This window comes from Bombina bombina, chromosome 12 (genome assembly GCF_027579735.1).
Source record: "Bombina bombina isolate aBomBom1 chromosome 12, aBomBom1.pri, whole genome shotgun sequence".
Taxonomy (NCBI): Eukaryota; Metazoa; Chordata; class Amphibia; order Anura; family Bombinatoridae; genus Bombina; species Bombina bombina.
Window position 1 is genome coordinate 154,295,055 of NC_069510.1, and position 22,199 is coordinate 154,317,253.

Below are 22,199 nucleotides of genomic sequence, written 5' to 3' on the forward strand. Positions count from 1 at the left end.
CATTGTTGCAAACACTGGTACCCTATAAAGTGCAAGACACGTGCACACGCCTGTGCCTATCTCGGTATACTCTCATGGAAAGGGACTAAGTTTAAAGGAAACTGAACAAAAGCCACATTTCACAAAAGAAGTAAAATGTAAAAAAAAAATGATACTCTGTCTATCTGAATCATGAACGTTTAATATTCACTTCTGGGTTCCTTTAAGGGGATTTTAAATTATATGATAAAATAGAATTGTTTGTTATTAAGTCAATATTTAAAGGGACAGTAAAATAAAAAAATAACTTTCAGAATTCAGATAGAGCATAGTATTTGAAACAATTTCCTAATTTTTGTTAATTTGTTTTAAAAAAATGTTAAGACTCGGCTGATATGTTATTCTATAGCAGAACAGAAAACGTCTTGTAATTACAAGGTGTTTAGGGTCCCTGTCGCTCCTGCACTGATCAATATACTAATTCCTCATCCCTCTAGGGCAGTGGTGGAAAAAATATCCCAATTTTAAGAGGTAAATTACTGGAAAATAAATACTGGAAGAACATTATTTATTAAACATTTTAATCTCCCTTTAAACTGATTCTGAGAAGTTAAAAAGCAGGACTATTATTATGCACTTGCTTTTAAATCCTGATTTATTTTCCCAGGATTCAGATAGAGAATACAAACTTAAACAACTTTCCAATTTGTTTCTATGATCTAATGTGCTTCATTCTCTTGGTATCCTTTGGTGGAGAAACAGCAATGCACTACTGGGAGCTAGCTGAACACCTCTGGCGAGCCAATAATATGAGGCATAAATGTGCAGCCATCAATCAGCAGCTCCTAAACCTACCTAGGTATCCTTTTCAACAAAGGATATCAAGGGAACAAAACAAATTAAATAATAGAAGTAAATTGGAAAGTTGTTAAAATTGAATGCGTATATATGAACCAAATTTAAGAAAAATGGGAGTTTCATATCCCTTTAACCCCTTAACGACACGAGTCGTACAGGGTACGTCGCACACAACCTGGTCTTTAAAGACCAGCGACGTACCCTGTACGACTTTGGGGATTAAAGCGGCTGGAAGCGATCCTGATCGCTTCCAGCCGCTTTACGGTTATTGCAGTGATGCCTCGATATCGAGGCATCCTGCAATAACCTTTTTCCCCCATCCGATGCAGAGAGAGCCACTCTGTGGCCCTCTCTGCACCGGCATCGATGGCCGCAATCGTTGGTGGGTGGGAGCTGACCGTGGGAGGCGGGTGGGCGGCCATCGGTGACAAATTGAAGAGAGAGGGGGGCGGGATCGGGGGCGGGGTTGTTGGGCGCGCGCATGGGAGCGTGCGCGTGCACGGGGGCCGGTGGGTGGGCGCGTGCACGGGGAGGGAGCGGGTGGGAACCGCTACACTACAGCAAATTAATTATATAAAACTGGCAGTAAGGGGGGATACAATCCCCAACAAAAATAAATATAAGGGATCTGGGAGCGGGTGGGGGATTTGTCTGTGGGGGGGGGAAGCTACACTACAGAAAAAATTGAATTTTTTTTAAAAAAAAACAAAAAAAAAACATTTGTATTTGCAAACAGGGTACTGGCAGACAGCTGCCAGTACCCAAGATGGCTCCCAGTAAGGTAGAGGTGGAGGGTTAGAGAGCTGTTTGGGGGGGGGATCAGGGAGGTTGGGGGCTAAGGGGGGATCCTACACAGCTGCATATGTAAATATGCTTTACAATTTTTTTTTAAATTTTAAATATACCTTTTATTTTAGTACTGGCAGACTTTCTGCCAGTACTTAAGATGGCGGGGACAATTGTGGGATGGGGGAGGGAAGAGAGCTATTTGGGAGGGATCCTGGGGTGTGATGTGTCAGGTGGGAGGCTGATCTCTACGCTAAAGCTAAAATTAACCCTGCAAGCTCCCTACAAATGACCTAATTAACCCCTGCACTGCTGGGCATAATACACGTGTGGTGCGCAGCGGCATTTAGCGGCCTTATAATTACCAAAAAGCAACGCCAAAGCCATATATGTCTGCTATTTCTGAACAAAGGGGATCCCAGAGAAGCATTTACAATCATTTATGCCATACTTGCAAAAGTTGTTTGTAAATAATTTCAGTGAGAAACCTAAAATTGTGAAAAATTTTACGTTTTTTTTAATTTGATCGCATTTAGCGGTGAAATGGTAGCATGAAATATACCAAGATGGGCCTAGATCAATACTTGGGGTTGTCTACTACACTACACTAAAGCTAAAATTAACCCTAGATGCTCCCTACATGCTCCCTAATTAACCCCTTCACTGCTGGGCATAATACACGTGTGATGCGCAGTGGCATTTAGCGGCCTTCTAATTACCAAAAAGCAACGCCAAAGTCCTATATTTCTGCTATTTTTGAACAAAGGGGATCCCAGAGAAGCATTTACAACCATTTGTGCCATAATTACATAAGTTGTTTGTAAATAATTTCAGTGAGAAACCTAAAGTTTGTGAAAATATTTGGGAAAAAGTGAACAATTTTTTTTATTTGATTGCATTTGGTGGTGAAATGGTGGCATGAAATATACCAAAATGGACCTAGATCAATACTTTGGGATGTCTTCTAAAAAAAAATATATACTTGTCAAGAGTTAATCAGGGATTCCTGACAGATATTAGTGTCCCAATGTAACTAGCGCTAATTTTGAAAAAAAATGGTTTGGAAATAGCAAAGTGCTACTTGTATTTATGGCCCTATAGTTTACAAAAAAAGCAAAGAACATGTAAACATTGGGTATTTCTAAACTCAGGACAAAATTTAGAAACTATTTAGCATGGGTGTTTTTTGGTGGTTGTAGATGTGTAACAGATTGTGGGGGTCAAAGTTAGAAAAAGTGTGTTTTTTTCCATTTTTTCCTAATATTTTATAATTTTTTTTATAGTAAATTATAAGATATGATGAAAATAATGGTATCTTTAGAAAGTCCATTTAATGGCGAGAAAAACGGTATATAATATGTGTGGGTACAGTAAATGAGTAAGAGGAAAATTACAGCTAAACACAAACACCGCAGAAATTTAAAAATAGCCCTGGTCCTTCAGGGAAAGAAATTGAAAAATGGCCGTGTCCTAAGGCTTAAGGGGTTAAAGGGATAGCATAGTGAAACATTTTGTAAGAGTATGTAAATTTAGCCCTACAACACTGCAAGTATATTTGTTACACATTGGGGTTAAACACACAGTTAAAGTACTGCTTGGGAGCCACATAGAACTGCTGGTCTTGAACAGACACAGCCGCTGAGCAAATCCGTCATGCAGCTGGGTCATTTCAATACTAAGATGTCACAACATAGGAAGCCAGTTGCGGATAAACGTGTATTGCTATTCAGTAGAGTAGAAGATATAAAATAACACAATAAAGGCACAGTGGTATTAATAAAAAATAATCTGACCAGTGTTCTCGAGCTAGATCCAAATTAGAGACAATACTACTTAAAAGGATTTTGTTATTGGTTTAAAATATAAATACTGTAGTACCTTTACTAACATTCTCCAGCTTTGCACAACCAACTTTTTATACTTTGTAATATCTAAACCTCAAAATTTCTGTTTCTAAGTCTCTGCTGGCCGCCCCTTATCTTAATGCATTGTATAAGCTTTTCACAGCCAGAGAGTGCTAGTTCATGTGTGCCATATAGATAGCATTGTGCTCACTCCCGTGGAGTTACTTATGGACTTGCACTAATTGGCTAAAATGCAAGATTGTAAAATGCAAAGAGATAAGGGGGCAGTCTGCAGAGGTTTAGATACAGGGTAATAACAGAGGTAAAAAGTATATTAATATAACTGAGATAAGGGGCAGTCTGCAGAGGCTTAGATACAAGGTAATCACAGAGGTAAAAAGTATATTAATATAACTGAGATAAGGAGCAGTCTGCAGAGGCTTAGATACAAGGTAATCACAGAGGTAAAAAGTATATTAATATAACTGAGATAAGGGGCAGTGTGCAGAGGCTTAGATACAAGGTAATCACAGAGGTAAAAAGTATATTAATATAACTGAGATAAGGAGCAGTCTGCAGAGGGTTAGATGCAAGGTGATCACAGAGGTAAAAGTATATTATTATAACCGAGATAAGGGGGCAGTCTGCAGAGGCTTAGATACAAGGTAATCACAGAGGTAAAAAGTATATTAATATAACTGAGATAAGGAGCAGTCTGCAGAGGCTTAGATACAAGGTAATCACAGAGGTAACAAGTATATTAATATAACTGAGATAATGAGCAGTCGGCAGAGGCTTAGATACAAGGTAATCACAGAGGTAAAAAGTATATTAATATAACTGAGATAAGGAGCAGTCTGCAGAGGCTTAGATACAAGGTAATCACAGAGGTAAAAAGTATATTAATATAACTGAGATAATGAGCAGTCGGCAGAGGCTTAGATACAAGGTAATCACAGAGGTAAAAAGTGTATTAATATAACTGAGATAATGAGCATTGTGCAGAGGCTTAGATACAAGGTAATCACAGAGGTAAAATGTATATTAATATAACTGAGATAAGGAACAGTCTGCAGAGGCTTAGATACAAGGTAATCACAGAGGTAAAAAGTATATTAATATAACTGATATAAGGAGCAGTCTGCAGAGGCTTAGATACAAGGTAATCACAGAGGTAAAAAGTATATTAATATAACTGAGATAAGGAGCAGTCTGCAGAGGCTTAGATACAAGGTAATCACAGAGGTAACAAGTATATTAATATAACTGAGATAATGAGCAGTCGGCAGAGGCTTAGATACAAGGTAATCACAGAGGTAAAAAGTATATTAATATAACTGAGATAAGGAGCAGTCTGCAGAGGCTTAGATACAAGGTAATCACAGAGGTAAAAAGTATATTAATATAACTGAGATAATGAGCAGTCGGCAGAGGCTTAGATACAGGGTAATCACAGAGGTAAAAGTATATTAATATAACTGAGATAAGGAGCAGTCTGTAGAGGCTTAGATACAGGGTAATCACAGAGGTAAAAAGTATATTAATATAACTGTGATAAGGGGGCAGTCTGCAGAGGCTTAGATACAGGGTAATCACAGAGGTAAAAAGTATATTAATATGACTGAGATAAGGAGCAGTCTGCAGAGGCTTAGATACAAGGTAATCACAGGGGTAAAAAGTATATTAATATAACCGAGATAAGGGACAGTCTGCTGAGGCTTAGATACAGGGTAATCACAGAGGTAAAAAGTATATTAATATAACTGAGATAAGGAGCAGTCTGCAGAGGCTTAGATACAAGGTAATCACAGAGGTAAAAAGTGTATTAATATAACTGAGATAATGAGCAGTCGGCAGAGGCTTAGATACAAGGTAATCACAGAGGTAAAAAGTATATTAATATAACTGTGATAAGGAGCAGTCTGCAGAGGCTTAGATATAAGGTAATAACAGAGGTAAAAAGTATATTAATATAACTGAGATAAGGGGCAGTCAGCAGAGGCTTAGATACAAGGTAATCACAGAGGTAAAAAGTATATTAATATAACAGTGTTGGTTATGTGAAACTGGGGAATGGGTAATAAAGGGATTATCTATATTTTTAATTAATAAAAAAATTCCATTAGACTGTCCCTTAAAATGTAGGTAAAATTGGAAGGATATCAATTAAAAGGTGTCTGTGGAACAACCTCTAGCAGCAACAAGACATACAGGCAATGGTTTTCGTTCTGTTACCTCCAACTTAAAGTTAGGTAACAAAATGGGTAGAGTAGAAGGTCGTATTTGCAATTAATTTGAGTAAGGCATTTGTTTATATCACACACACAAGTGGCAGAAAATATTATTGCGCTTTAAAGAGTTGCTGGTCTGTCACATTATCAAAATGACACAACCCTTAGTCAAGCTCAGTACTCTGCATGGAGTTGAACTCTGTCACCCTGCACTATGCATCGGACAAAAAAGGTCACTTTATTAATCCCAATAACCTTCTGGTCTGAGATAAAAAGGCATGGCTGCCACAGAAAGGAATAGCACAAACTGATAGACGGTTGGATACCTCACTTGTAGTGAACAGGTTAATAATATGAAACCCAACCTGACTTCAATTGACAGTAGGTACAGATACCCATGTGCAGGGCATCAAACAATTCAGTGTAAGAGAAACGTTAGGCGTGTTAAGTCATTAAAAGCAAAGAGCTTCTCATCATTGGGGACCTGTTTTCCAGTGTAATCGCAGTTTTGTAGAAAATCACCAATCTGGTCCTTGCAGTCTGTTTGTATTTGCTAACTAAGCTGTCCGCTGGGGCCTGAAGACTATAAAGCCTTTGGCTAGAGCCTCTAAGTGCGTCTTTGGTCACTGCGACAGGCTTAGAATACACTATCAATCCATCGCAATATCTGTGAGCTGATCTGAAAAGTGGTTTCAAGCACAGCTCTGGGGTCATTGGCTAAAAACTGACTTAGAAAACAGCAGTTGACGTCTTGGTATCAGATGGCACAATATGACTTCAGGAAGATACAAAGCAGATTCTCAGATTTACAAATTGTTCTTGATTGCAAGGCCATGAAAGGAACTCTCCTTAGGAAAAAGTACATTCACCTGGGAAGTGACTTGTTTGGAATGTTGCCAGTGCCCACATTTAATCAAAGGAGTATACAGTGTCTTTGCTGCCTCCTCTGGAGTTTCACTGACCATGTGGCATTTCAAGCTGCTTGTGTGTACCCCCTCTGCTACAGCTTTGTTACCTGAGAACAAGGAGCACTCTTCAAGAGTTATTTATCTTCAGAGGGTTGCAGTAATTCATCATTCATCTGAAGCTTCTCATTCTGCTTCAGATCAGACGTTCCTCTGGAGGTACCTTCAGCACACTGTCCATTTCAAGCCGAGCACCAGCTACTTCCTGCTGGCTAGGGCTGTAGGTTCCTTCTGACTGCCGCCTTTTTCTGGCTGTCAGCGCCATCAAAATGGCCGCAATGACAAGAAGTAGTAAAATCCCAGATGTTACAGGGACTGCGACTCCAAGTAGTGGAAAGGGGAATATAGAGGTCATACTGCTTTTCTGGAAAAAAAGGGAAAATTATGAGAGCTCCCCACTGATTGGAAAGGAGTAGAAATATAATAATGGTGCAATAAAGCAGCAATTCCAGACGATGCTAATTCCACTGAAGTGTAATCACAAAAGTCATTAACCATAACAGATGTACGGTGCCTTATTCTATATAGTTGCACCTGTGGCTTCTCAACGCAGAGCAAATGTGCTCTCTAATCTGGCATTCTTCATAATAAGCTGAGTCTATGTCATGGAAAGGGTAATTTGTGTAATGCTGTTTACTGAATCATGAAAAATTAATCCAATAATTTACTAGCGGATCACAGCATGAGATTGGTCCCATGTGAATCATGAAATCCTGGGAAAATGCGCAGACACAAAACAGAATAGCATTCTGGAATATACATGCAGAGAGCATTATAAGAGTACATGCCAGAGATCATGCAAAGAAAACGTTAAAAGCATATGGTAGTATTCCGAACATGTAAAATGTATCTATAAACACATGTTAGTAAGATACTGGATCCACGACATTTAGTGAAGACGTTAAAACATATTAGTATGTAGACATGCAAAAAACACATACTAATAGCACATAATATTCAGGACATGCTATAAGTACATATTGTGCACAGATCTATGTTGAGATGAGGCAGAAGAAAGTCGAGCTTTGTGATTTCCTGGATGTAACCAAACGTCACTGAAGTGATCAACCGAAGAGACCTTTACAGATGTCAGCCTATTGAGTGCTGGAATAGCACATGGTAGATACATATAGCATTAGTTCCATGCTCACTAGCTCATTAGTTCAATGCTCACTAGCTCATTAGTTCCATGCTCATTAGCTCATTAGTTCCATGCTCATTAGCTCATTAGTTCCATGCTCACTAGCTCATTAGTTCCATGCTCACTAGCTCATTAGTTCCATGCTCATTACATCATTAGTTCCATGCTCACTAGCTCATTAGTTCCATGCTCATTACATCATTAGTTCCATGCTCACAAGCTCATTAGTTCCATGCTCATTAGACCATTAGTTCCATGCTCACAAGCTCATTAGTTACATGCTCATTAGATCATTAGTTCCATGCTCACAAGCTCATTAGTTCCATGCTCACTAGCTCATTAGTTCCATGCTCACTAGCTCATTAGTTCCATGCTCACTAGCTCATTAGTTCCATGCTCACTAGCTCATTAGTTCCATGCTCACTAGCTCATTAGTTCCATGCTCACAAGCTAAATAGTTTCATGCTCACAAGCTAAATAGTTCCATGCTCACTAGCTCATTTGTTCCATGCTCACTAGCTCATTTGTTCCATGCTCACTAGCTCATTAGTTCCATACTCACTAGCACATTAGTTCCATACTCACTAGCTCATTTGTTCCACGCTCACAAGCTCATTAGTTCCATGCTCACTAGCTCATTAGTTCCATGCTCACAAGCTAAATAGTTCCATGCTCACAAGCTAAATAGTTCCATGCTCACTAGCTCATTAGTTCCATGCTCACTAGCTCATTCGCTCCATGCTCACTAGCTCACTAGTTCCATGCTCACTAGCTCACTAGTTCCATGCTCACTAGTTCCATGCTCACTAGCTCTCTATTTCCATGCTCACTAGCTCATTAGTTCCATGCTCACTAGCTCATTAGATCATTAACTCCATGCTCACAAGCTCATTAGTTCCATGCTCACAAGCTCATTAGTTCCATGCTCACTAGCTCATTAGTTCCATGCTCACTAGCTCATTAGTTCAATGCTCACTAGCTCATTAGTTCCATGCTCACTAGCTCATTAGTTCCATGCTCACAAGCTAAATAGTTTCATGCTCACAAGCTAAATAGTTCCATGCTCACTAGCTCATTTGTTCCATGCTCACTAGCTCATTTGTTCCATGCTCACTAGCTCATTAGTTCCATACTCACTAGCACATTAGTTCCATACTCACTAGCTCATTTGTTCCACGCTCACAAGCTCATTAGTTCCATGCTCACTAGCTCATTAGTTCCATGCTCACAAGTTAAATAGTTTCATGCTCACAAGCTAAATAGTTCCATGCTCACTAGCTCATTAGTTCCATGCTCACTAGCTCATTCGCTCCATGCTCACTAGCTCACTAGTTCCATGCTCACTAGCTCACTAGTTCCATGCTCACTAGTTCCATGCTCACTAGCTCTCTATTTCCATGCTCACTAGCTCATTAGTTCCATGCTCACTAGCTCATTAGTTCCATGCTCACTAGCTCATTAGTTCCATGCTCACTAGCTCATTAGCTCCATGCTCACTAGGTTCCATGCTCACTAGCTCATTAACTCCATGCTCACAAGCTCATTAGTTCCATGGTCACAAGCTCATTAGTTCCATGCTCACTAGATCCTTAGTTCCATTAGTTCCATGCTCACTAGCTCATTAGTTTCATGCTCACTAGCTCATTAGCTCCATGCTCACTAGCTCATTAGCTCCATGCTCACTAGCTCATTAGTTCCATACTCACTAGCTCATTAGCTCCATGCTCACTAGCTCATTAGCTCCATGCTCACTAGCTCATTAGTTCCATACACACTAGCTCATTAGTTCCATGCTCACTAGCTCATTATCTCCATGCTCACTAGCTCCATGTTCACAAGCTCATTAGTTCCATGCTTTCTAGATCACTAGTTTAATACTCACTAGCTCATTAGTTCCATGCTCACTAGATCATTAGTTCCATACTCACTAGTTCCATACTCACTGGCTCACTAGTTCCATGCTCACTAGTTCATTAGCTCCATGCTCACTAGCTCATTAGCTCCATACTCACTAGCTCATTAGTTCCATGCTCACAAGCTCATTAGCTCCATGCTCACTAGCTCATTAGCTCCATGCTCACTAGCTCAATAGTTCCATGCTCACTAGCTCACTAGTTCCATGCTCACTACTTCCATGCTCACTAGCTCTCTATTTCCATGCTCACTAGCTCATTAGTTCCATGCTCACTAGCTCACTAGTTCCATGCTCACTAGCTCACTAGTTCCATGCTCACTAGCTTATTATTTTCATGCTCACTAGCTCATTAGCTCCATGCTCACTAGCTCATTAGTTCCATGCTCACTAGCTCATTAACTCCATGCTCACTAGCTCATTAGTTCCATGCTCACTAGCTCATTAGTTCCATGCTCACTAGCTCATTAGTTCCATGCTCACTAGCTCATTAGCTCCATACTCACTAGCTCATTAGCTCCATACTCACTAGCTCATTAGCTCCATGCTCACATGCTCATTAGTTCCATGCTCACTAGCTCATTAGTTCCATACTCACTAGCTCATTAGCTCCATGCTCACTAGCTCAATAGTTCCATGCTCACTAGCTCACTAGTTCCATGCTCACTAGCTCTCTATTTCCATGCTCAATAGCTCATTAGTTCCATGCTCACTAGTTCCATGCTCACTAGCTCATTAGTTCCATGCTCACTAGCTCATTAGCTCCATGCTCACTAGCTCATTAGTTCCATGCTCACTAGCTCATTAGCTCCATGCTCACTAGCTCACTAGTTCCATGCTCACTAGCTCAATAGTTCCATGCTCACTAGCTCAATAGTTCCATGCTCACTAGCTCACTAGTTCCATGCTCACTAGCTCACTAGTTCCATGCTCACTAGCTCTCTATTTCCATGCTCACTAGCTCATTAGTTCCATGCTCACTAGCTCATTAGTTCCATGCTCACTAGCTCATTAGCTCCATGCTCACTAGTTCATTAGTTCCATGCTCACTAGCTCATTAGCTCCATACTCACTAGCTCATTAGTTCCATGCTCACAAGCTCATTTAGCTCCATGCTCACTAGCTCAATAGTTCCATGCTCACTAGCTCACTAGTTCCATGCTCACTATTTCCATGCTCACTAGCTCTCTATTTCCATGCTCACTAACTCATTAGTTCCATGCTCACTAGCTCATTAGTTCCATGCTCACTAGCTCATTAGCTCCATGCTCACTAGCTCATTAGTTCCATGCTCACTAGCTCATTAACTCCATGCTCACTAGCTCATTAGTTCCATGCTCACTAGCTCATTAGCTCCATGCTCACTAGCTCATTAGCTCCATGCTCACTAGCTCATTAGTTCCATGCTCACTAGTTCCATGCTCACTAGCTCATTAGTTCCATACTCACTAGCTCATTAGTTTCATACTCACTAGCTCATTAGTTCCATGCTCACTAGGTCATTAGCTCCATACTCACTAGCTCATTAGCTCCATGCTCACATGCTCATTAGTTCCATGCTCACATGCTCATTAGTTCCATGCTCACTAGCTCATTAGTTCCATACTCACTAGCTCATTAGCTCCATGCTCACATGCTCATTAGTTCCATGCTCACATGCTCATTAGTTCCATGCTCACTAGCTCATTAGCTCCATGCTCACTAGCTCAATAGTTCCATGCTCACTAGCTCACTAGTTCCATGCTCACTAGCTCTCTATTGCCATGCTCACTAGCTCATTAGTTCCATGCTCACTAGTTCCATGCTCACTAGCTTATTAGTTCCATGCTCACAAGCTCATTAGCTCCATGCTCACTAGCTCATTAGCTCCATGCTCACTAGCTCATTAGTTCCATGCTCACTAGTTCCATGCTCACTAGCTCATTAGTTCCATACTCACTAGCTCATTAGCTCCATGCTCACTAGCTCATTAGCTCCATGCTCACATGCTCATTAGTTCCATGCTCACTAGCTCATTAGTTCCATGCTCACTAGCTCATTAGTTCCATGCTCACTAGCTCACTAGTTCCATGCTCACAAGCTCATTAGTTCCATGCTCACTAGCTCATTAGTTCCATGCTCACTAGCTCATTAGCTCCATGCTCACTAGCTCATTAGCTCCATGCTCACATGCTCATTAGTTCCATGCTCACATGCTCATTAGTTCCATGCTCACTAGCTCATTAGCTCCATGCTCACTAGCTCACTAGTTCCATGCTCACTAGCTCTCTATTTCCATGCTCACTAGCTCATTAGTTCCATGCTCACTAGCTCATTAGTTCCATGCTCACTAGCTCATTAGCTCCATGCTCACTAGCTCATTAGTTCCATGCTCACTAGCTCATTAGCTCCATGCTCACTAGCTCATTAGTTCCATGCTCACTAGCTCATTAGTTCCATGCTCACTAGCTCATTAGTTCCATGCTCATTAGTTCCATGCTCACTAGCTCATTAGTTCCATACTCACTAGCTCATTAGTTCCATGCTCACTAGCTCATTAGTTCCATACTCACTAGGTCATTAGCTCGATGCTCACTAGCTCATTAGCTCGATGCTCACTAGCTCATTAGCTCCATGCTCACTAGCTCATTAGCTCCATGCTCACTAGCTCATTAGCTCCATGCTCACTAGTTCCATGCTCACTAGCTCATTAGTTCCATACTCACTAGCTCATTAGTTCCATGCTCACTAGCTCATTAGTTCCATACTCACTAGATCATTAGTTCCATGCTCACTAGCTCATTAGCTCCATGCTCACTAGCTCATTAGCTCCATGCTCACATGCTCATTAGTTCCATGCTCACATGCTCATTAGTTCCATGCTCACTAGCTCATTAGCTCCATGCTCACTAGTTCCATGCTCACTAGCTCTCTATTTCCATGCTCACTAGCTCATTAGTTCCATGCTCATTAGCTCCATGCTCACTAGCTCATTAGTTCCATGCTCACTAGCTCATTAGCTCCATGCTCACTAGCTCATTAGTTCCATGCTCACTAACTCATTAGCTCCATGCTCACTAGCTCATTAGTTCCATGCTCACTAGCTCATTAGCTCCATGCTCACTAGCTCATTAGTTCCATGCTCACTAGTTCCATGCTCACTAGCTCATTAGTTCCATACTCACTAGCTCATTAGTTCCATACTCACTAGCTCATTAGTTCCATGCTCACTATGTCATTAGCTTGATGCTCACTAGCTCATTAGCTCCATGCTCACTAGCTCATTAGTTCCATGCTCACTAGCTCATTAGTTCCATGCTCACATGCTCATTAGTTCCATACTCACTAGCTCACTAGTTCCATGGTCACTAGGTCATTAGTTCCATGCTCACATGCTCATTAGTTCCATGCTCACTAGCTCACTAGTTCCATACTCAATAGCTCACTAGTTCCATGCTCAGTAGCTCATTAGTTCCATGCTCACTAGCTCATTAGTTCCATGCTCACTAGCTCATTAGTTCCATGCTCACTAGCTCACTAGTTCCATGCTCACTAGCTTATTAGTTCCATGCTCACTAGCTCATTAGTTCCATGCTCACTAGCTCATTAGTTCGATGCTCACTAGCTTATTAGTTCCATGTTCACTAGTTTATTAGCTCCATGCTCACTAGCTCACTAGTTCCATACTCACTAGCTCACTAGTTCCATGGTCACTAGCTCATTAGTTCCATACTCACTAGTTCCATACTCACTAGCTCACTAGTTTCATGCTCACTAGTTCCATGCTCACTAGTTCCATGCTCACTAGCTCACTAGTTCCATGCTCACTAGCTCACTAGTTCCATGCTCACTAGCTCACTAGTTCCATGCTCACTAGCTCACTAGTTCCATGCTCACTAGCTCACTAGTTCCATGCTCACTAGTTCCATGCTCACATGCTCATTAGTTCCATGCTCACTAGCTCACTAGTTCCATGCTCACTAGCTCATTAGTTCCATGCTCACTAGCTCACTAGTTCCATGTTCACTAGCTCATTAATTTCATGCTCACTAGCTCATTAGTTCCATCCTCACTAGCTCATTAGTTTCATGCTCACAAGCTCATTAGTTCCATGCTCACTAGCTCATTAGTTCCATGCTCACTAGTTCACTAGTTCCATACTCACTAGTTCCATGCTCACAAGCTCATTAGTTCCATGCTCACTAGCACATTAGTTCCATGCTCACTAGCACATTAGTTCCATGCTCATTAGTTCCATGCGCACAAGCTCATAAGTTCCATACTCACTAGCTCATTAGTTCCATGCTCACTAGCTCATTAGTTCCATGCTCACTAGCTCATTAGTTCCATGCTCACTAGCTCATTAGTTCCATGCTCACTAGCTCATTAGTTCCATGCTCACTAGCTCATTAGTTCCATGCTCACAAGCTGGTTTAGTGAGACACCTAGACAGACATGACACAGATGCACAAACCATGTAAAACAAGATTAATTCATTAAGCCGACATAGAACAAAAGAGAACAGGCAAGAGTAAAAGTAAGGTACGTCCAGGACTTTAATGTATGGCAATAAAATATTTTACACCTATGTATGTGTTTTTTACATTTCTTTCTGGCTACTCTCAGTTTGAACCCTAGCCTGGCAGGTTCCATGCTCACTAGCTCACTAGTTCCATGCTCACATGCTCATTAGTTCCATGCTCACTAGCTCATTAGTTCCATGCTCACTAGCTCATTAGTTCCATGCTCACTAGCTCACTAGTTCCATGCTCTCTAGCTCACTAGTTCCATGCTCACTAGCTCATTAGTTCCATGCTCACTAGCTCATTAGTTCCATGCTCACTAGCTCATTAGTTCCATGCTCACTAGCTCGTTCCATACTCACTAGCTCACTAGTTCCATGCTCACATGCTCATTAGTTCAATGCTCACTAGTTCCATGCTCACTAGCTCATTAGTTCCATGCTCACTAGCTCACTAGTTCCATGTTCACTGGCTCATTAGTTCCCTGCTCACTAGCTCATTAGTTCCATGCTCACTAGCTCATTAGTTCTATGCTCACTAGCTCATTAGTTCCCTGCTCACTAGCTCATTAGTTCCATGCTCACTAGCTCATTAGTTCTATGCTCACTAGCTCACTAGTTCCATGCTCACATGCTCATTAGTTCCATGCTCACTAGCTCATTAGTTCCATGCTCACTAGCTCACTAGTTCCATGCTCACTAGCTCACTAGTTCCATGCTCACTAGCTCATTAGTTCCATGCTCACTAGCTCATTAGTTCCATGCTCACTAGCTCACTAGTTCCATGCTCACTAGCTCGTTCCATACTCACTAGCTCACTAGTTCCATGCTCACATGCTCATTAGTTCAATGCTCACTAGTTCCATGCTCACTAGCTCATTAGTTCCATGCTCACTAGCTCACTAGTTCCATGTTCACTAGCTCATTAGTTCTATGCTCACTAGCTCATTAGTTCCATGCGCACAAGCTCATAAGTTCCATGCTCACTAGCTCATTAGTTCCATAGTCACTAGCTCATTAGTTCCATGCTCACTAACTCATTAGTTCCATAGTCACTAGCTCATTAGTTCCATGCTCACTAGCTCATTAGTTCCATAGTCACTAGCTCATTAGTTCCATGCTCACTAGCTCATTAGTTCCATAGTCACTAGCTCATTAGTTCTATGCTCACTAGCTCATTAGTTCCATGCACACAAGCTCATAAGTTCCATGCTCACTAGCTCATTAGTTCCATAGTCACTAGCTCACTAGTTCCATGCTCACGAGCTCATTAGGTCCATACTCACTAGCTCATTAGTTCCATACTCACTAGCTCATTAGTTCCATACTCACTAGCTCATTAGTTCCATACTCACTAGCTCATTAGTTCCATACTCACTAGCTCATTAGTTCCATGCTCACTAGCTCATTAGTTCCATACTCACTAGCTCATTAGTTCCATACTCACTAGCTCATTAGTTCCATGCTCACTAGCTCATTAGTTCCATAGTCACTAGCTCACTAGTTCCATGCTTACTAGCTCATTAGTTCCATACTCACTAGCTCATTAGGTCCATACTCACTAGCTCATTAGTTCCATACTCACTAGCTCATTAGTTCCATACTCACTAGCTCATTAGTTCCATGCTCACTAGCTCATTAGTTCCATAGTCACTAGCTCACTAGTTCCATGCTTACTAGCTCATTAGTTCCATACTCACTAGCTCATTAGGTCCATACTCACTAGCTCATTAGTTCCATACTCACTAGCTCATTAGTTCCATACTCACTAGCTCATTAGTTCCATGCTCACTAGCTCATTAGTTCCATAGTCACTAGCTCACTAGTTCCATGCTTACTAGCTCATTATTTCCATGCTCACAAGCTGGTTTAGTGAGACACCTAGACAGACATGACACAGATGCACAAACCATGTAAAACAAGATTAATTCATTAAGCCGACATAGAACAAAAGAGAACAGGCAAGAGTAAAAGTAAGGTACGTCCAGGACTTTAATGTATGGCAATAAAATATTTTACACCTATGTGTTTTTTACATTTCTTCCTGGCTACTCTCAGTTTGAACCCTAGTTACTGAAGGAAACGTTTGTAGAGCAGAATGTACCTACCTCGCAGCGCACCCCACTGAAACTGCTATTGCAGATGCACTTGAAGGTATTTACCGAATCCTGGCAGGTTCCCCCATTGAGACATGGGTTCGATTCACAGTCATTAATATTGATTTCACATCTGGAAAATAAAAACAACACATACATATCTGTAAGAGTGATCAGGAACACAAAATACTAGTTTATCTCACGTGATCCACATAAAAAAAAACTATTTTTAGTATTTGTAGATTGCACTTTTTTAAACTCTTCCCCAAAGAGCTTGCAATCCAGTTTTCGTATGATGCACAGGTGAGTAACATTCAGAATGAACTTAGTCATTTTTTCTGCACCAGTTTACAGACCACCCCTCCCAAACTCATATGAACCATGAACTAACGCACATTCTAAAGGGACATTTAACACTAAAATGCTAGATAGAATGATGCATACAAAGAAAAGATTAGTCCATGACTAACATGTAGATGTATTTTGTAAAGTTTCATCAGCTGTTTAATTAGTGACAAAATAAGTGTAAAGTTTTAGTGTCTCTAAAACAATGGGAGCTGCCATGTTGTAACTTAGGTTACCTTCTCTGCTGTGGCCAATTAGGGACAGTTATAAATAGGTCACTAGAGTGTGCAGCCAATGGTTGTGCTGGATTTAACAGTGTTCTGCACTTCCATTTCTAACAGGAACTGAAAAACTCACAATATCAGCACGGAATTACAGGAAAAGGGGACAAAATAAATGATGAATGTATATTGTAGAGGCTTTTTTAATATGATTTATCATTTCATATTATCATTGCAAAGTGTTTAATGTCCCTTAAGATACCAATCACATAATCACCTACAATTTGATACCAATATTTTCAGAAACAAGTGTCTCATTCCTTTGAAACATGTTTTTGTTCTCTTAAAAACACTATTGTGGTGTAACTCGCCCTTTTCATTCAGGTATCTATAATACATTGTACAGCTTTCTTAATTCCAAATAATTGTCTGTCTACTAAAAGGGACACTGAACTGTAATTATGTTTATACACTATCTACAGGGACAGTAATATAAAATCTTTAGTTATGGCTAGTAAAAGAACTTTGCAATATACTTTATCTATTTTGTCCCCTTTTCATGTAATTCATCTCTCAAACTTGTAGATTTTCTAATTCTCAGAGAGGTAGATTACAAGTTTTGCATTCGTGTTTTAACGCTGAAATGGTAATGGAAATGGTAATTTCAGCGTTAAAACAGCAATGCAGCCATTACGAGTCTTGTCAGTATAGCTGTACCGCAAGCCTTTTAGCCTGTAACGCAACGTCAGTCCCGCACTCAAAAAAAAGGGAATTTATGCTTACCTGATAAATTTATTTCTTTTACGATATGACGAGTCCACGGATTTCATCCTTACTTATGGAATATTGCCTCCTGGTCAGCAGGAGGAGGCAAAGAGCACCACAGCAGAGCTGTATATATAGCTCCTCCCTTCCCTCCCACTCCAGTCATTCGACCGAAGTTAGGAAGAGAAAGGAAAAGCCAAGGTGCAGAGGTGACTTAAGTTTAACAAAAATAAAGACCTGTCTTAGAAAATGACAGGGTGGGCCGTGGACTCGTCATATCGTAAAAGAAATACATTTATCAGGTAAGCATAAATTTCCTTTTCTTTTACAAGATATGACGAGTCCACAGATTTCATCCTTACTTATGGGATACAATACCAAAGCTATAGGACACGGATGAAAGGGAGGGACAAGACAGGAACCTAAACGGAAGGCACCACTGCTTGAAGAACCTTTCTATCAAAAACAGCCTCGGACGAGGCAAAAGTATCAAATTTGGAAAATTTGGATAAAGTGCAAAGAGACGACCAAGTTGCAGCCTTGCAAATCCGTGCAACAGAAGCATCATTTTTAAATGCCCATGAGGAAGCCACAGCCCTAGTATAATGTGCCGTACTAGGGAGACTGCTGTCCAGAGCCTGACAAAAAGATTGAATATCCGGAATATCTGCCAGACGCTTGTGTAGCAAAAGAGATAAAGCAGAAATCTGTCCCTTTAAGGAACTTGCTGATAACCCTTTCTCCAATCCTTCTTGGAGAAAAGATAAAAACCTAGGAATCCTAATCTTACTCCATGAGTAGCCCTTGGATTCACACCAATAAAGATATTTACGCCATATCTTATGGTAAATCTTTCTAGTAACAGGCTTACGTGCCTGGATAAAGGTATCAATGACCGAATCAGAGAACCCTCGCTTAGATAAAATCAAGCGTTCAATCTCCAAGCAGTCAGCTGCAGAGAAATTATATTTGGATGATGGAAGGGTCCCTGAATGAGAAGGTCCTGTCTCAATGGAAGCTTCCACGGCGGCAGAGAGGACATGTCCACCAGATCGGCATACCAAGTCCTGCAAGGCCACGCAGGAGCAATGAGAATCACTGAAGCCCTCTCCAGTTTAACCCGAGCAATCACCCGAGGAATCACCCGAGGAAGTAGAGCAAACGGCGAAACACATAAGCTAGGTTGAACAACCAAGACACTGCCAAGGCATCTATCAATTCGGCCTGAGGATCCCTGGACCTGGATCCGTATCTCGGGAGCTTGGCATTTTGATGAGATGCCATAAGATCCAGCTCCAGTCTGCCCCATCTGAGAATCAGGTTGGCAAAAAACCTCTGGATGGAGTTCCCATTCCCCCGGATGAAACGTCTGTCTGCTCAATAAATCCGCTTCCCAGTTGTCCACTCCTGGGATATAGATTGATGACAGATAACAAGAGTGAGCTTCCGCCCACTGAACTATCTTGGATACTTCTGTCATCACTAAGGAACTCCTTGTTCCTCCCTGATGATTGATGTAAGCCACAGTCGTGATGTTGTCCGACTGAAATCTGATGAATTTGGCCGAAGCCAACTGTGGCCAAGCCTGAAGTGTATTGAATATTGCTCTCAACTCCAGAACATTGATGGAAAGTAGAGACTCCGACTGAATCCACACACCCTGAGCCTTCAGGGAATTCCAGACTGCACCCCATCCTATTAGGCTGGCGTACATTGCCACTATCACCCATGAGGGTCTGCGGAAGCACATCCCTTGGGACAGATGATCCAGCGACAACCAAAGAAGAGAGTCCCTTATCTCCTGATCCAGATCTATTTCAGGAAACAAATTTGCATAATCTCCATTCCATTGTCTGAGTGTGCTCAGTTGTAAAGGTAAACGGAATGATGTCCCTTGCAGCCACCATCAAATTGCCTCCATGCACTGAGCCACTGATGGCCGAGGATTGGATTAAAGGGATCGGCATGTATTCAGAATCTTTAACTTTCTTACTTCCATAAAAAAGATTTTCATGGATAGAGAGTTGATTAGAGTTCCCAGGAAAGGAACCCTTGTCTGTGGAATTAGTGAACTCTTTTCTAGATTCACCGTCCACCCGTAAGTCCTTAGAAAGGATAGAACAATGTCGGTATGAGACTTTGTCAGCTGATAAGACGATGCCTGGATCAGGATATCATCCAGATTAGGCGCCACTGCAATGCCCCGCGGCCTGAGAACCGCCAGCAGAGGCCCTAGAACCTTTGTGAAAATTCTGGGTGTCGTAGCCAGACCGAAAGGAAGGACCACGAACTGAAAATGTTTGTCCAGAAAGGCAAACCTCAGGAACTTGTGATGATCTCTGTGGATAGGAATATGAAGATATGCATCCTTTAAAGGACCAGTCAACACTGTAGATTTGCATAATCAACAAAGGCATGATAAGAAGACAATGCAATAGCACTTAGTCTGAACTTCAAATTAATAGTACATTTTTGTTAAATAAATTGAAAAGTTATGTCTATTTCCACTCCCCCTGTACCATGTGACAGCCATCAGCCAATCACAAATGCATATACGTATATGCAGTGAATTCTTACACATGCTCAGTAGGAGTTGGTGACTCAAAAAGTGTAAATATAAAAAGACTGTGCACATTTTGTTAATGGAAGTAAATTGGAAAGTTGTTTAAAATTGCATGCTCTATCTGAATCATGAAGTTTAATTTTGACTTGAGTGTCCCTTTAAGTACACAGTAGTCATATATTGACCCTCCTGGATCAATGGAAGAATTGTCCGAATAGCCTCCATCTTGAAGGATGGAACTCTGAGAAACTTGTTCAGACTCTTGAGATCTAAAATGGGTCGGAACGTTCCCTCTTTTTTGGGAACAACAAAAAGATTAGAGTAAAACCCCTGCCCCTGTTCCGATATTGAAATGGGACAAATTACTCCCATGGAGGAGAGATCTTTCACACAACGTAAGAACGCCTCTCCTTTTATCTGGTCTACAGACAATAGTGAAAGAAGAAACCTTCCTCTGGGGAAGGAATTTTTGAACTCCAACTGATACCCTTGAGACACGATTTCTAGTGTCCAGGGATCCTGAACGTCTCTTATCCAAGCCTGGACAAAGAGAGAAAATCTGCCCCCTACTTGATCCGGTCCGGATCGGGGGCTGACCCTTCATGCTGACTTTGTAGCAGTAGCAGGTTGCTAGGATTGTCAACCCTTGTTCAAAGACTGGTTGGGTCTCCAAGCTGACTTTTTCGAAAGGAACGAAAATTACCCCCTCTGTTCGGATTTCTTATTCTGAGGGAGGGAATGACCCTTATCCTCCCGTGAGGTCAGAAATAATCTCCTTTAAGTCGGGCCCGAACAGGGTCCTCCCCTTGTAAGGAATAGTCAAAAGCATAGATTCAACCATAAGTCACTGCGTGCTAAGACAGAAAATCCCTAACTCTTAGCCGCCGACCTGGTTATCTGCAAGGAGATATCAGAAATTTTATAACTGAAACAGCTAAGTTAAGAGTTGTAATAGTTGTGTGCTGCTGTTCCATCCTAAGTCACAAAGGATGAATGCACACCAAAGAATAGCAGTAAGGTCCTAATAAAAGTGACCCTTACTGTCCCCATGAACTGTTAGATCTGAGACTATTTACTTTATTGTACAAAAGCAAATAATAGTCGCGTGCAATAGTGCATCACAAGCTTCAGAGATGTACACGCAACGTTAGATACCTGCCGATCTTAGGATGTAGGCAAGGCACCAGTAAAAAGGGCACCCCCTGAGTAGAAAAAAACTTAGGTTAACAAAAATGTTTTTCAATAAAGGGTTTAAAAGGAAACTAAATCTTCCCATAGGAAGCGATACTGTTTCTTTAATGAAATACATATGTCTGTATTGGGTACTTATAAAGCGCGGCAAATCACCCGCAAGGGTCTCTAAGGCGCAGCTCATGTTATCTCTGAAAAACAACCCTGTTCCTGAGTGCGGTTGTGTTATTCACATCACAAAGGATGAATAAACAAATAAACAGTGGAAATACAGTTGCAAACTGAACGCAGAAAAAGGCTACTTCTCATTTAAATCTTACAGTAACTTATTATAGCGTGTTGTTGTATCATCCTACATCACAATGGATGAAGAAACAAACAGCCGTAAGTCCCTTAATAAAAGGTACACAGAAAAAACTCTTTTTTTTTATGATTTGTACTGTCACTTTAAATTGTAAAAGTACGACTTATTTCTGTCGTGCAGAAAAACAATCCATCTTATAACCATAGTAATAAAGTATATCAAAGGTAACGTCTTTGCAAGCAACCGCAGAGCACTGCCTGTGTGTCAAAAATTAATTTGGACACTTTCTTATAAAAAAAAAATGTAGGAATGGATTGCGCAGGATTACCAGACTCCTAACAGCCATAGCTGAAAAAGGAGTAATTAGGTTAGAATGGAACATATGAAAACATGTGACTGTCACTTTAAATTTTAAACAGAAAAGCACACACTATTTTTTTTTTTTCTTTTGTGTTTTTTATTCCATATCCTGCAGAAAAAAAAACCAATAGGGCCAA

General features: G+C 40.9%; 1 protein-coding gene across 1 annotated transcript in view; it reads right to left on the reverse strand.

The window, feature by feature from the left end:
• Window positions 1-6,263: 6,263 nt before the first annotated feature.
• Window positions 6,264-22,199, reverse strand: part of CRB2 (crumbs cell polarity complex component 2) — a 275,022-nt gene continuing 259,086 nt past the window's right edge. The window contains exons 12-13 of the mRNA XM_053695489.1: window positions 16,326-16,446; window positions 6,264-7,027 (exon numbers count right to left, since the gene is read on the reverse strand). Coding sequence (XP_053551464.1) covers window positions 6,800-7,027; window positions 16,326-16,446 — 349 coding nt within the window. The 3' untranslated portion in view covers window positions 6,264-6,799. The remainder of the gene's footprint in view (window positions 7,028-16,325; window positions 16,447-22,199) is intronic.